Genomic DNA, 15,635 nt, shown 5'->3' with positions numbered 1-15,635 from the left:
AAAACTCTTCCAAACAAAAACCTTCCCCATTTATAACGATAGATTAATCCACATAAACAACTCTATCCATAAAGATCTTTATAAAAAACCAACCAAACAGCACCTTGATCTTTTGGAAACTAGCAATGAAACAGGTACAACCAGAAAAGCCACAAATGGATTTTAATGAGGGTATATAATATTACAATAAAAGTCCAACAATTGGAAATTACAAAATGCAACAAAGTGGTTTATAGCATACAAAATTGTAAAAAGAATGAAGATAATAATAATACATGTATCCAGTCTTGCAACTATGCAGTAATTTGAGAACTTGAAAAACCATCAATGGGAATATCTCCACATTACAAAAAGCTTAAATATCCAGATGTTAACTTAGAAACAGAGGACCTTCTTCAAACCTGCATTCTATGTTTTTATTTAACAGTTGATTCCACAAAACTGGACATCAGGGCCAGTAACCTTCGTGGTAAATGGATCAATTCGGACCCATAATAGAGAGAAAATGGAAGCAAGAAGAATGGACCACACGACAACAATGGTAGGCGTTCGGTTTTGTTTCCCCATCAGACCCTTGAGGAAGGGGTAAAGATGTACAATCACCCAGAAGGCGAAGAACAGTTTACCAAAGAGTGGACCCCATGATTGGTAGCCGCTATTGATCGCATACGAGATTCCAGCAACCACTCCCACCAAGTTTACTATGAGGAGAGTCGTTGGTGGGATGAGAAGAGTTGTCCATTTGAACATATAAAGCTCGGCAAAATCACCATCTTCATCTGATGCCTTTGATGTGACAGTGAAGTTGGTATCTATTCCAGCAAGTACTTTAAGCAAACCTTGGAAGACGGCAAAAAGATGGGCAGAAACACCACCAATGACCCAAAACTGTTCGTTCCTCCACCATTCATCTATTCCGACACCACTCCACCTCATTTCCAGTATACCCGTGGCAAAGATGGAAAGAAAGAGGGATATAAACCATAAACTAGCAAGGTTACTGATCTGCAGCCATGAAAGATCAAAGATTTAATTAATATACGATAGAGATGCTATTATAAACTTAAATTTTCTATCATTAAACAAAATCAGCTTTATAAAACGCCAAATATGTCTAAATGTCCTAATAGACTGCTTTATAGGACCAAACAGTTGTGCTAAAAGTGTTGCATAAGTTGATATACGACGCTTTTAATCGTCCTTACAAGTTTATTAAAAAATAAAACATCCTATTAGGTTTTTATATGACATTATTTGAAAAAACATCTTGTAAAAATGATTGCCTATAAACAGCCACATTTTTAGGACACTTGTACAAAACTAATATAACACTTCACTTCAAACGTGTCCTTAAAAACTTAGCATGTCCACAAACGTCCTGTCAACTTATTGTAACACTTTCAATTAGGATAAAACAATTGTTTGATCCTATAAATTTAAACCATATAAAGCAATCTATCAAGACATTTAGACACATGTGGTGTCCTATAAAGCTGGTTTTATTGTAGTGCATATATGAAAACATATAATAAGTTAACCTTATTTCAAGATACATTAATTTGTCATCTTTTTCTTTTTAATTGACAAAAAAGGGTTTTTTTTTTTCTTATTTCAAATTTTATGACATCAGTTTAAGGGAGTATACAGATTGGTGTCAGTAAGTCGAAAGACGTTCTTTGTAGTTAAAGCAACTAGGAATAGGTGATGAAGCAAACCTGTGGTATGATAAACTTTCCGGTAAGAAGACAGACAGCTGGCAGAGTACAGTAGACGAGAAGAGGAATTGAAGTGATGGGGTAAATGGTTGTGTTTATGTATGCAAATCTCTCGAGCCATTTTAGCCTTCCATTATAGCCATACCATATAGGACAATGCCGGCTGAAAAGAATTTCCACGGACCCCAAAGCCCATCGAAGCACTTGGTTTAGACGATCAGACAGATTGATAGGAGCAGAACCTTTAAAGGCAGCCCTAGGAGGTATGCAGTATATTGACCGCCAGCCACGTGCATGCATCTTAAATCCTGTAAGAATATCTTCTGTGACGGAACCATAAATCCATCCAATCTGCAGATTTAAAGTTAACATTCCTCTTAGTATAAGCACCAAGTGGAAAAGAGAGTTTCTAGAACGGAATAACCCTGAATAATCAATATTATTCATCATGAATAGCATGCATTTTCATTATGAATAATTTTCATCATTAACATTTATCAAAACATTCATCCTGAGCAAAGCATGAATAGTTGGTTTCTAGGTATTCAAAATATTTATGGTCCTAGTTTGAACCTGCTATACATAAATAGATATAAATATGTGTGTATGATGTATGCATGTGTGTGTAATTCAACGAATGAAATTTCCTCTCCATTTTCAAAGCTTGAACCAAAAACAATGATTAAAAATTATAAAAGCAGCTCACCTCATTTCCCCAATCCGTTTTGTCTTCATAACCACAACTGATAACGTGGATAGCTTCTTTGAGGAGAGTCTCTGGTGCTGCAGATTGAGGCACGCCTCCATTCTCCATAAGTGTGGATGCAACAAAAACAGCTGACTGCCCAAATCTTTTCTCGAGTGACATTTGTGACATAAGCAATGACTTCTCATCATCAAACCCAGCACCTGATGAAGCAAGTGGAGAATATAATTATATATATATATATATATATATATATATAAGATGTACGAAACCAAGAATGGAAGATTTCCTTTATAGCATTCGTCATTAAAAGGTTTAGAGGGCGGAGAATGGACAAGGAGGATTTAAATTACTAACAAAAAACAATGAAATTTTACGAGACATTAAAAAAATGAAGAAACACTAAATAAAACTTGCACTCCTTTATACAATATACATAAAAAGAACTTTAAATAATTATATTTGTGCCAAAGACATGATGTTTTCCGATGACATGAAGAGCATACTTATTCATCTTGAAATCCAAATCCAAACTGAACTATAATCTTAAAATTTAGCAATTAGGCAATCTTATGTACTACGAATTAGTCAAGACCTAAAAACTCAAGTTAACTTCAGTTTTATGGTTAAAAAAGATACTTTCGAGGTGGACTAATGCTGCTGAGTCTTCAGATTAGAGTTGTTAATGAACTCATATACCAAGTGGCCCAAATTCTCAAATCCTCGGGCATAGACATTTTATTCAGTTACTTTAAGAAACCCTTTCGCCGTAAGGTTCTCATAACACAACCAATCAGCCTCAAATGTCGAAGAAAATATTAGATTAGATCTTTTTGTAACCCTACATAACTATTAACTAGTTAACATTTTGTTTCATCATACTTTTATACTTTTTAAATTTTCTCTTTCTTCTGTCCCAATATCGTGGTTAATAACTCAATATTCTGCGAGAAACTAGAAGTACTAAAAATAATAGATACTGAAGAACCGTACCTTCGACCCCCTCTTCAATATCCTCCAGGTTGAATACTGGCACAGTGGGATCAGCATGCTTGCTTGATTTCTTTTTATCTGATCCCTTCTTACTTGATTTCAAACTTTTCTTTCGTGACCCACCAAAGCAGGAAGAGAAGAAACCTTCTTCTCTCTTCTTCTTAGGCTTAAGAGGAGGTTCATAACCATATAACGCTGTTCTGTTGAAGACACATCCAGTACCCACATAAACAGGACCTTGAATACCATCCAAACCTCTCAAGTTAATCTGTTTAAAAATTAACAAGTGTCAAATAAATAAGTGTGCAAGAATATACATTTTGAAACCATCAAGCCCATTTACCCTATAACGAGGTGCTTTTCAACACATAGGAGAAAGTTCAAATGAGAACCGTAAATATTAACTATTTCATGAGTTATTCTTCATGATGAATTACCCAAAAAAATTCATTATCCATCATGAAAATCTATCACGATATTCATCATGAATAGTTGGTTCCCATGTTCTCAAAATAATTACTTTTCTCATTTGAACCAAGCACCCTAAAGAATTACAAGATTGAGATAGATTGGGAGATGAAAGAACTCACATCAAAGAACACTGTGTTTCGGTTAGCATATCGATCGTTTCTGTCAATACCGTCAAATCTCTGTGGAAACTGAACATAACATACATATTTTCCAAGATTTGGATCCATCATAAAGCACATAGCTTCTCTAATAGCCTTACTATTGTTAATGTAATGATCACAATCAAGATTCAACAAAAATGGGCCATTGGTAAGGACTGCAGACACACGAACCTACAAGTATCAATATGGAAAGTTAAAGGTCACCCACATATAAGAAAAAAGATAAACTTGAGTTGGTCGATATATAAAAATTACGCACAAGGGAATTCATGGCACCAGCTTTCTTGTGATGTTGAAATCCTGGACGCTTTTCTCTGGAAACATAAACTAATCGTGGCAACTCATTACCCTCACTGTCAAGCCCTCCATTCTGACCTAAGAAAACCTGAAAAAGAAATTAATATATTTAATTAACCCTGCATTTGTCGCAAAAACTTAAAGCACAAGATAGCGTGTTCATGCTAGAAAGACGCAACCTAACTATTTCGAAGAGGACCAAATCTGATACTCCCTCCGTCCCAAAATAAATGTCCACAACGTAAAAGACAACAGTTTTTTAACTGAATGACAATTTTACCCTTAATAATAGAGGGAGTAATCAAGTTTTTCTCCATCTCATAATTAGTGGTAGAATTGGAAAGTAGACACTTACTTTTGAAAATGGACACTTGTTTTGGGACAAATTAAAATAAAAATAGAAACTTATTTTGGGACAGAGGGAGTATTATTATTACTACAGTAAGGGGTTGTTTACTAAGTGCTTATAGTCTCTTACTAGGAAAGTAGTGCTAACTGGGTAAGAGATAATGTTGTTTACCAACACCTTCTAACCAAAAAATGTTGCTGACTGAGATGTTGACCCGGTGAGAGGCAAACGGCTTACTTACCTGGTCAGATCATCTTACCCAATCAGCGTTTACCCAATTTTTTTATTAAATGGCCCCCGAGTGTGGCAATGAAGTACTAAATTTGACAGCAAAGTGAAAAAAAAATCAAATATTGAAATGATCACACATCAGTCCATCAGCATGAGAGTTAAATAACCTGGATCATTCCGGGATGATCCCTCGTATTATTCCCAGGCCATGGTGTACCATCTTGCATGATCCATCCTTCATCGGGGACTTTCTGAGCCTTTGCAACAAGGCCATTTACACGAATTTTGAACTCTTCATATTCTCTCTGCATCGAAACGGAAAGTAAGAAACAATCCACTAATAGAAAGAGGATATAAAATGAGTGATCTACTAATGGAAAAAAAAAATCCACCTTCATAGCTCTGCGATCTTTAACAAATGTTGGTTGAATTTTATCTTTCAAGTAGTCAATCTTCTGGTTAAAGTACCATTCAGGAGCTCGTGGCTCGATGTTGTATTTCTTGCAAAATGGAACCCATTTCCTTGCAAACTCTGATGTTTCTGAAAGCGACTCAAATGACAACATGGCAGCACCATCATCCGAAACGTAGCAAGAAACCTTGTCAACTGGGTAGTCAACTGCAAGAATGGATAAGACGGTATTTGCTGTGACAAGAGGAGGTTCCTTTAAAGGATCCACAGTACTAACAAAAATGTCAACAGCAGCTAGTTGTGATGGTTCCCCTTCCCGTTCATACCTATCAAATAATTCCGTATTAGATTCCTAATTCCTGAACTACAAAACCTATTAGAAATCTTGTTTTCCTTTTTTTTGATAAATTACCATCTTAACCTCATACAACTTACATAAAGATAAGTTTTTTCAAACAAAAGAACGATCCATAAGGGGATTATGTTACCTTAGAGATAGCCTGTCAAGATAAGTCTCGCGATTTATTGGAAGCCATTTAGGGAACTGATCCAATATCCAAGATACGGCGAACCAAATCTCACAAATAACAGAGAGCAACCATAGTGGATATGCATTAGTTACAGGATTCGTTATACGGTAGTGCAAGAAGATGCAAAGAATAACCAGCCGAAGTACGATAACCATCCTGTATGGATTTATCTTTGATGATGGAATAGACACTTTCCTTGAAAGTGGCTGTCGGGCTTCATCATTCCTTCACAAATAGAATTAGATCATATCAATCGGTCAGCATATAACCAACCAACACATAGTTCAAAACTCACTAACAAGCCCTTGAAAGATGAATCGGGCTTTAGAACTGTAAATTCACCATTAACTAAAACCATTTTGAGAGCACCAAATATTTTCTTTCAACAGGATTAAAACAAAACTTACAGCAATGAATCGTCAACCAGGACATCAGTACTGGCATCAATATCTTGACCTCTTTCGGAGGCAGCACGGCTCGTTGTCATTGGAACCACATTCTTGTCCTGTTTCATCTTCCACCCATCAACTCTTTCTTTCCATGCAACATTTCCTAATCCCGTGGATCCAAACTCTCTCACAGGGTCCACAGCTCTGATATTAGCTGCAAACAGTATACTACTTTTAGAATTGAAATAGTTTATTCTAAAGATAGCTCATTCTCTTATTACTGAAGCACAAAAAACATACGAGATTGATGATATGCAGCATAAGGGAGCGAATGTGTGAGTCTTTCCCCACCGGGTGGAGGAGAGGATACCGAAAGGCGTTGAGGAGAAGCAGCAGACAACTCACCAGAAACCTAGAAAACAAGCAAGATAAAACAGTTCACAACACTTGATTTGCCACATTGGAAAAATGCATGCGTGGAAAAAATCAAAGACCAAAATTTATCAAAACACAACAAAGTTTAGCTTAGTTCCAATTTAGTGTATCGAAACAATCAATATTACAAAGTTCCAAAATTTCTTGTTCTGACAGGTAACCTACCGATCTTATAACATTTGATGACGTGGATATCCATGACTGTTTACAAAATATTTACAAAAGGGTTACAGCAAAGTAGACGATAAACTTCACATCGGCGTCATCAAATATTACAAGATCATCAGTTAGCAGTAAAAATGGGTAAAACATATGAAATCTTGAAACTTTGTTACACTAATAGGAACTAAGGCAAAGTTCACTTCATTTTGATGCATTTCACACAAAATCAAATGGCATACCTCATGTCCATTGGTGAGTAAAGGTATGTGGTTGTGAGAGACCTCTTTATCGTAATTTGGAGCATTAGTATCTTCCCCTCGTCCATACGTCATTTGCCAGTTCAACATGCGCTCTGCAGTCTTCTGTTTCTCATTTTGAGTTTCCGATGAGAAAGGGAAGTTGGTGGTTTCATCATCTACGTCAACATCCTCCTCTCTGTCTCCAGAAATAGCAGGGCTTCCTGTGTCAAAGCAAGTCGATGATAAATTAGATCTATAGAACAAGTCCCACATGTGTTAAATGACAATTCAGAAATCAATTGCATGATCCAAGAACGACAGGTCCTTCGGATAAATGACCTTAAATGAATTTTCAATTAGAAGCTATGACCTTTTAAAAAGAATCTAGTTTGATGACCTTCATCTGCCCTTGCTTCAAAAATGTATGCTCCTATTAAAACTTAGAAATACACTAGATCCATGACTTCTGACAGGTTTTTTAACATTTTTGTGTATGGAAGCCATTTTTCTTCAACTAGGTCATGAATTTAACTAAAATCTCGTTCAAGGTTATATACTTAAATGACCCACCTGTAAGATAAGCAATATGAATATGAGAAATCATGAAGAAGGTGATGAACAAAACCTTTAAGTCTTCTATATCTGGTTTTGCATTGAGGGCAAGACTTATTGCCATCCTTTCGCTCGTATTCATAGCAAGGCCTGCAAACTGGAAATGCACAGACATCACAGGCAACAAAAGGTTCTCCAGTCATCGCGGTGCCAACGTTATCACCACAGATCTGGCAAACCTGAGTCCCAACATTCTTCACAGAAGTCCCCTGCACAATCCAAATGACACAAATATAAAATGCACTGAACCCACTGCCATATTCTAGTGATCGAATCAAATTAACTTCCCCAACCCCCCTCAATCAGAATAATGGTGAAGAAATCGGTGATATAACTTGATCATACAGCAAACAGATACTAATATGTGAAACTGGATTGAATTTAGTAACATATTTGCAGTATTCAAATGAAAACCCAGATCAAAAATTTCAGAACAATTGATCCAAAAAGTCTAATTAGTCGATACAATTATAACCAAAATTAACACTAACCCCAGTTTCTCCTTCCGATTCCATTCCCCTTTGCTTAGAAGAGCGATCAATCAATACGAAATCTCAAGAATCAATCGCATCCGGTAAACATAACCAGGGATCTGAATGTGATATCACCTGGTAGAAAGAAAATCAAAGATTCAGTTCCCTTCTTCACTAAACCCAACTGAAAAATCATTAATCGCAGAAGGGAAAACCCACTGAAATCTTAAATCTCTGATATAAGAATACATTTCAGATTTCATATCAGTTAATCGATCAATCAACGTAAGCGTAGTGACTAATTACTACAATAGTGTAATAAAAATAGATACAATCGAGACAAAACATTTGTACTTCATAAGATCTGGAGCTTACCGTATCAGACGCCGCAGAAACCAAAAGAGTCAAACCCAATTGGACATCAATGGGGTTCGCAGATCGAATCTGACCCAAGAGAAAACAAGTAGGGATCTGGATGGATCGATCAGAGAAGAAAGAGTATAATTGAGAAACACAAGGGTCTGTGAATAAAGATTTATATATAGATATAAAGAGCGTCTTGATTGTGTAATGGCAGTGATACTTCCAGCTGTTAATAGCAGTGATGTAGAAAATGGCTAACGACACGAAAGCGACGCTATTTTTCTCGATTGATGACACAATATAAAGATTTTATATGATCAAGAATGAGATTTGTAACAAAATTCTTGACCCCATCAAAATAAAATAACATTAATATTAAAAAGAAAGTTGTTGAGTTGATGAAAATAATCAAGATTGCATCTATCTCAACTCACCGTCACCGACAGCCATTTTTAACCTTACAAAGGAGTATAAAGACGTTGTTTTACTTCGGAAGCATCTTCCGACAATAAATTTACCTTCTTTTTTTTTTTTTGGTTTTTTTCTAATAATTTAATTTCAGCAAATACCATGCAGATTTTAACCATCGTTTTTAGAGTTTAAAGATTTCTTAAACTATCTTTTTTTTCATTATCGCTGATTAGATTGAATTATTATTATTTTATATTATTTTTTAAAAAGTATAATGAAATGATAAATGATATAATATTTTATAAATATAATTAATATTGAAAATTTTAAAATAAAAATCAGTTGGAGTTAGGTATTGTTTGATTGGTGTAGAATGATTAAGTACTCTCATGATATAGTGCAAAATGAAATATGATTATTTGGATAATTGTTTACAATGAAATTATGGCGCTAAATGGTTAAGGGAGGCCCATGATACAAAATCATTTAAAGGGTTTTAGAACCATTAAGAGACAGACTTTTTTGTCAAACAGATTTCACCTCTTAACAATTCAAATGTTACCTCTTAATGAAACTATTAAGAGGTAAATAAACAACCATTAGGGGATGTTTGTTTACCTCATAATAGTTCCATTAAGAGGCAATCTCGGAATCATTAAGAGATGAATCTTGTTTGCCAAAAAAAATCTGTCTTTTAATGATTGTAAAACCCTCTGAATGATTTTGTATCATGAACCTCTCTTAACCATTAAGAGCCCTAATTTCATTGTAAACAATTACCAAACAATTATATTTCATTTTGCACAACATCATGAGAGTCTCTTAATCATTCTGACCACTTAATGATTCTGCACAAAACCATTGAACATCTGTCAAACAGCCCCTTAGTTTGATTTTATTAAGACAATTCGACCTTTGATTCTCTATTATAAAGAATCTCTTGAAGATGCTCTGAGATCTCAAAAATCTTGTATTTATCAAACATGAATATGTTTTCTCTTGTTTTGACGAAATTATATTGATTTTTTGACGAGATAAAATCAAGTACAATGACTACAAACGTTTATAAGTTATAATTATTTTCAGATCTTTCTAACAAAAGTAAGGTTTTTCATACAAAATATTGACCAAAAGAGTTTACAAAAACAATTTGCTTGCTTAAAATGTGTAGTTGTTGTATTATAAAGAGAGGTAAAAAGATCAATAATAATTTTTTACTTCATAAATATTTATTCACTTATCATTACTATGTAATGCTTCGAGTATAAAGCTTAAACTAGGGATATGGATCGGATGGGTTAGGCGGTCTAGGTGGACAAATTAAAAACAAGATTGGAGTTCGGATACGAAAACCAGCCCTGGATTTTGGTTTCAGATTTCGAATTGCTTTAGGTTCGGGTTGATCGCTTTTTAAGTTGAGGTTGCTCGGGTTTGGATATAGTCATAATGAAAAAAAGATATATATATATATATATATATAATCGATTTTGAGGATGAATTCAATCGATTGAGATAATTGATAATAGATTTAGAAATTAAAAAATAGTATGATCGACTAGGATTTATAATTTTCAAAAGATAATCAGATAAATAAATAGATTTATATAATATTTAAAATATAAAAAGTATATATATTTCAGGTTTTCGGATGGTTGAGGGTAGCCATAATTCAAACCCAACCCAAACCCAAATATCTCCCCAAAAGTCGGGTTTCAGATTTTTGGATTTCGGGGCATTTGGTTTTTGCACAAACACCTCAGTTTTGGTTCGGGTTCGGATTTTGTGCCACTTGAGTTTTGCACATACCCAGCTTGAACCGGTTCATTAAATTCTAAATCAAATTAAAATTATCTTTAGGCCGCAAAGCAGATAGAGAACATATTTGAGAAGGTCGATTTGTGAGGGCAATGCGAGGAGCAGTGATAGATCTACTGAGGAGGATGTGTTTTTCCCAAGGCCGGCCCTGGCCACGTGCAGCCCGTGCGGTCGCACAGGGCATCAAAGCCTAAAGGGGCATCAAGTTGTCATTTATTATTAGGTTTGGGTTTAATAATATGGTAATTGAGCAACTGAGCTTTAACTATAAAAACAGGCCCAAGACTTAGTAGTGATGAATACTGAATGCACATCGTTGGAAAAAGTTGGAAAGTTGGAAAAGTTTTTGTTTTGTATAAGTTGGAAAAGTTTTTGTTTGAGAGAGTTTTTTCACAAACGTAAGGAGCGTTTTTTTAGTTGAAAGGGATATGTTTGGAAAAAAAATTTGGCTTTCTATATAAAGTTCCTCCTAAAAGCTTATTGGATAAGTCACTTTCTATATCATTAAGCTACTACGAAACAGTCATGCATAGTTGAGCGAATAAGCTGTTAGAACCATTAAACTTATTAAGTTGCTAACAGATAGGCCCTTAAACTTTAGTCATTAGACCTGTAACTTTTGAGTTTTTTACTTTTTGCATACTATGACAATAACTTGGATGTAATTTACTATCTTAGTTAAAAACTAATTATGGTTTTTCTTGTCTTTTAAGTCCCATATATTGAAATAAAGTTTCTATTTTGCTAATTTTAATTTGGAAAAGGTAAAACTGGAAAAGAAATAAGCATGATCTTAATCCAGGATTTATCATTTATATTTTGTATTCGGGGTTTTGGTTTTTATGTTCTTCTCATTGTATTTTTTTTATTATTATAATTAATGAAAATCAACATGAGGATGAGATACTTTGTTTGAATAGGTTCTAAATTCTTTAAAAAATCGCATGTTTCGTTGTTTCATTGACTTAAAAAATAGGGTTAGGGGCATATTTTATTATTTTCGCACAGGGCATCAAAAATCTTAGGACCGGCCCTGGTTTTTCCCCCAAGGGTGGTGAGCAAAAGACCAATTTAAAGCAAAACATAAAATAGAACACCAATAATATTGCCTGACTCGCAAGAACTTTTATTGAAGAAACCATAACTCAAAACTTCAAAAATTCAAATCAATCCCTACCCTACACGGTATATATATATACAGAACCCAACACGTTTGTATATATCTAGAATTTTTTTAGTTTAAACCACATAATTATCTAAAAGCAAACCCCCCTTTTTTAGGAATAGATAATTGAAACCCCCTTTTTTTAGGAATAGATAATTATCTCATATTTAAACTTGATGACTTGGACTGCACTCCAATATCATATGCTGACCCGATCCACGCCTCACGCCACAATCGAACTCAGACAATTCGCCAACAATCACCCCCTGAATGTCTGAGTGGAGGGTAGTTCTTGCACACCAAGCAACGATCTCATCTCCGCGAACCTTATACGTGCCAAAGCCTTCGTTAGAGGATCTGCTCGTTGCTTGTCCCCGGAAACATGTTCAACTATCACTTGTTCATTCTCAACACGTTCTCGAATAAAGTGATAACGAGTGTGAATATGTTTGTTCCTACCATGAAAGACTGGATTTTTCGACAGAGCAATTGCTGATTTGTTGTCTATACGAATCAGCACCTTCTGTTTCTTCATTCCTGTCAGTTTAGCCAATAACTCCCTCAGCCATATTGCTTGACACGCAGTGGCTGCCATAAATTCTGCTTCGCATGAGGATAACGCCACTGTGTCTTGCTTTTGTGAGCACCAAGTGATAGGTGAGTTACCAAGGTAGAAAACATGTCCCGTTGTACTTCTCCCATCGTCTATATCAACATTATGACTATTGTCACTGTATCCTAGCAATTTCAAATCTTCGCATCGTTCGTATTTTATCCCAAAGGACGTTGTCCCACGTAGATAACGAAGAATTTGTTTAATGGCACGTGCGTGAGATTCTCTTGGGCTTCGCATATAACGGCTAACAACCCCGACCGAGTATGCTAAATCTAGACGTGTATGCAAGAGATAACGTAAGCAACCTACTAGTTTTCGATAATGGGTAGCTTCAACTTCTGGCTCATTTGCAACTTTCGTCAACTTTAGCCCTAGCTCCATAGGACATTGGGTTGCATTACAGTTCTGCATACCTGCTTCTTTTAGGATTTTCATGGCATAACATTCTTGTTTAACTTTTACACAGTCTGTCTTGTGTAACTTCAATGCCTAAGTAGCAAGTTAATTCACCAAGGTCTGACATTTCAAACTGTATGCCATCCTTCTCTTGAATTGGTTATGAACTCCAAGCTTGTCCCTGTCACAAATAGATCATCTACATAGACTGCGATGATAATAAATTCCCCATTAGACACTTTTTTATAAACTGCATTCTCTTGCAAGCATCGTTGAAAACTCATATCCTTTAAAGTATCGTTAAGCTTTAGGTTTTACGCTCTTGGTGATTGCCTTAGGCCATATAAAGCTTTTGCCAACTTGTAGATTTTTCTTTCTTYWSCTCGTTTMTCAAAACCTTCAKGTTGACTAAYGTRYACTTCTTCTTTCAAATCACCATACAAAAATGYTGTTTTTACATCCAAGTGATGAATCYTCCATCCCTTACCAGCTRCGAGAGCGATCAATAGTYTTATTGTCTMGAGAYGGGCTACTGGCGCGAATACTTYRTCAAAATCAATACCTTGTTCTTGTACATAGCCTTTARCCACTAGACGTGCTTTGTACCTGATAATTGATCCGTTTAGATTCCTCTTGATCTTGAATAACYATCTTAACCYAATTGGCTTAACATYTTTAGGTGGAKGAACTAATTTCCACGTATTATTCTTCTCAATCGAGTCAATCTCAGCTCTCATTGCTTTGACCCATTCCTTGTTCGCTTTGGCTTCATTGAAGTTCCTTGGTTCTTCATCGAATGTTAGCATCAAGTGATCAACATCTAATTCATAGTCTTTTAGCCTGCTTGGTAACACAGATACACGGGTTGAACGACATACAGGAATCACTTCGTCATCTGGGCCATTTTCAAGTCGGGCTGGGCTGTCTGTTGTATGTGACGAGCTATTGTTCCCCGTGGTTTGTGCCTGATCTGTGGGTTGTTCTTGCTCGGTTGCAGTTGGGCCTAGTCCAGTATTGGGCAGCTGATCCGGTGCTACAGCCTGCGAGTCACCCCACTGTACCGTGAACGTACCTGCTCCAACATCAACTTGTTTGTCTAACAGGTTATTCCACTGTCATGCCTTGTTTTCATCACAGACTGCACGGGTGCTTATAATAATTTTATTTTCATGTGGATTGAATAGACGGAATCCTCCTGAAACTATTCTATCATATGCAACGCAGCCAAATACTCTTAGGTCTTCAAGGTTTGGTTTTTCATCATAAAAATTTTTATATGGTATGACACCTACCAAAGCTCGTGTAGGGGTTCTATTTATGATGAATGTTGCATGAAGGACTGCTTCACCCCAAAGGTAGTTTGGTACACCTTTTGCTTTCATTAGACACCGCGTCATCTCGAGTAGAGTCCGATTTCTTCGTTCGACAATTCCATTTTGTTGAGGTGCATAAGGAGCCGTCAACATACGTGAAATCCCTTCTTCATCACAAAAACAGTTCAATTCATGTGACGTGAATTCTCCACCTCTATCTGTGTGAAATGGCTTGATCTCTTTACCGGTTCGTTTTTCTATTACTGTTTTGAATCTTTTAATCACTCCGGATGCATCGCTTTTGTGCTTTAAGAGAAGAGACCACATGTATCTAGAGTAATCGTCAATAAGTACTAAAATATAAATGTTAGCGGCTTGCGTGGGGGGGTCAACAGGTCCACAAATATCTCCATGCACCATCTCGAGAATATTTGTTGCTCTATACTTGGCCTTTTTAGGAAACGACTGCTTCGTTTGTTTTCCAACCATGCAAGATTCACAGAGTTGATCTTGATGTTGGATTGTTGGTACCCCTTTAGCTAGCTTGTGCATCAAGTTTACCGCGCCAAAATTGATGTGACCAAGTCGTGCGTGCCATAACCATGTTTCTTCATTGATTTTGGCTTGCAAGCAATGTGGTTTTCCAATTTTTAATTGGATCCTATAGAAACGGTTTTCATTTCTCGTGACTTTCATGAGCAATTTTCCATCTCCATCTCGCATGGTTAAGAGGTCACCTCGTATACGGATGTCACAACCGGATATTGTAGATTGTCTGAGGCTAATTACATTACTCCTGAGGGATGGAATATAGTAAATATCTTCCATTAATTTTTGCTCGCCGTTTTTCCTTCGAACAAAATTGATCTCTTTCCTTTTATACCAACGCATGACCCGTCTCCGAATCTTACCCTTCCAGTTATGCGTTCATTTAATTCTGAGAAGTATGAGTAATTACCGGTCATATGATTACTGGCACCGTTATCTAAGTACCAGACTCCGTCTTCATCGGTATTGGACTCGACCTTTGGAGGGACGTATTTGGCTTCGTTCAAGAACACAGTTTCTTGAATTGCATTCATCATAAAAAAAATGTTCCTTCTTCATGATTCATATATCCTTCTTGTGTCTCATTAAGGTTTGCTTCATGGTTTCTGGTTCGATCCGGGCATCTAGAAGCGAAGTGTTCGTACTTATCACAACGGTAACATTGGATATTTGAGTGATCTCTTTGTTCGCGTTGTTTTCCTTTTTGGTTTTGATTTTCTCGGTTTTTAGGAGGTTCTGGGTAACCATGGTTTTGGGTGTTACCCCGTCCACGACCACGACCACGACCACGACCACGTATGTTTGAACCATGATCTCTCCCTCTAGATGAATC

General features: G+C 36.1%; 1 protein-coding gene across 2 annotated transcripts; it reads right to left on the bottom strand.

Annotated features, from left to right (window-relative positions):
- Nucleotides 1-138: 138 nt before the first annotated feature.
- On the bottom strand, nt 139-8,765 carry LOC112522553 (cellulose synthase A catalytic subunit 3 [UDP-forming]-like). Of its 2 annotated transcripts, XM_025131750.1 has the most exons (15): nt 8,551-8,765; nt 8,194-8,310; nt 7,716-7,911; nt 7,091-7,311; nt 6,555-6,666; nt 6,273-6,468; nt 5,824-6,090; nt 5,316-5,661; nt 5,091-5,228; nt 4,306-4,431; nt 4,005-4,217; nt 3,415-3,682; nt 2,422-2,624; nt 1,716-2,066; nt 421-1,005 (listed from the first exon to the last, which is right to left on the bottom strand). In XM_025131750.1, exons 2-15 carry the CDS (start codon nt 8,215-8,217, stop codon nt 421-423), a joined length of 3,246 nt encoding a protein of 1,081 aa, XP_024987518.1. In that variant the 5' UTR covers nt 8,218-8,310; nt 8,551-8,765. The 2 variants fall into 2 exon arrangements, with proteins under 2 accessions (XP_024987519.1, XP_024987518.1); XM_025131751.1 differs by lacking the exon at nt 8,551-8,765 and having other exon boundaries at nt 139-1,005; nt 8,194-8,217.
- Between the last annotated feature and the right edge of the window lie 6,870 nt (nt 8,766-15,635).

Source organism: Cynara cardunculus (assembly GCF_001531365.2).
Source record: "Cynara cardunculus var. scolymus isolate 2C chromosome LG 12, CcrdV1, whole genome shotgun sequence".
NCBI lineage: Eukaryota > Viridiplantae > Streptophyta > Magnoliopsida > Asterales > Asteraceae > Cynara > Cynara cardunculus.
Note: the sequence above shows the minus strand (reverse complement) of the source record. Positions and strands in the feature narration are given on the sequence as shown.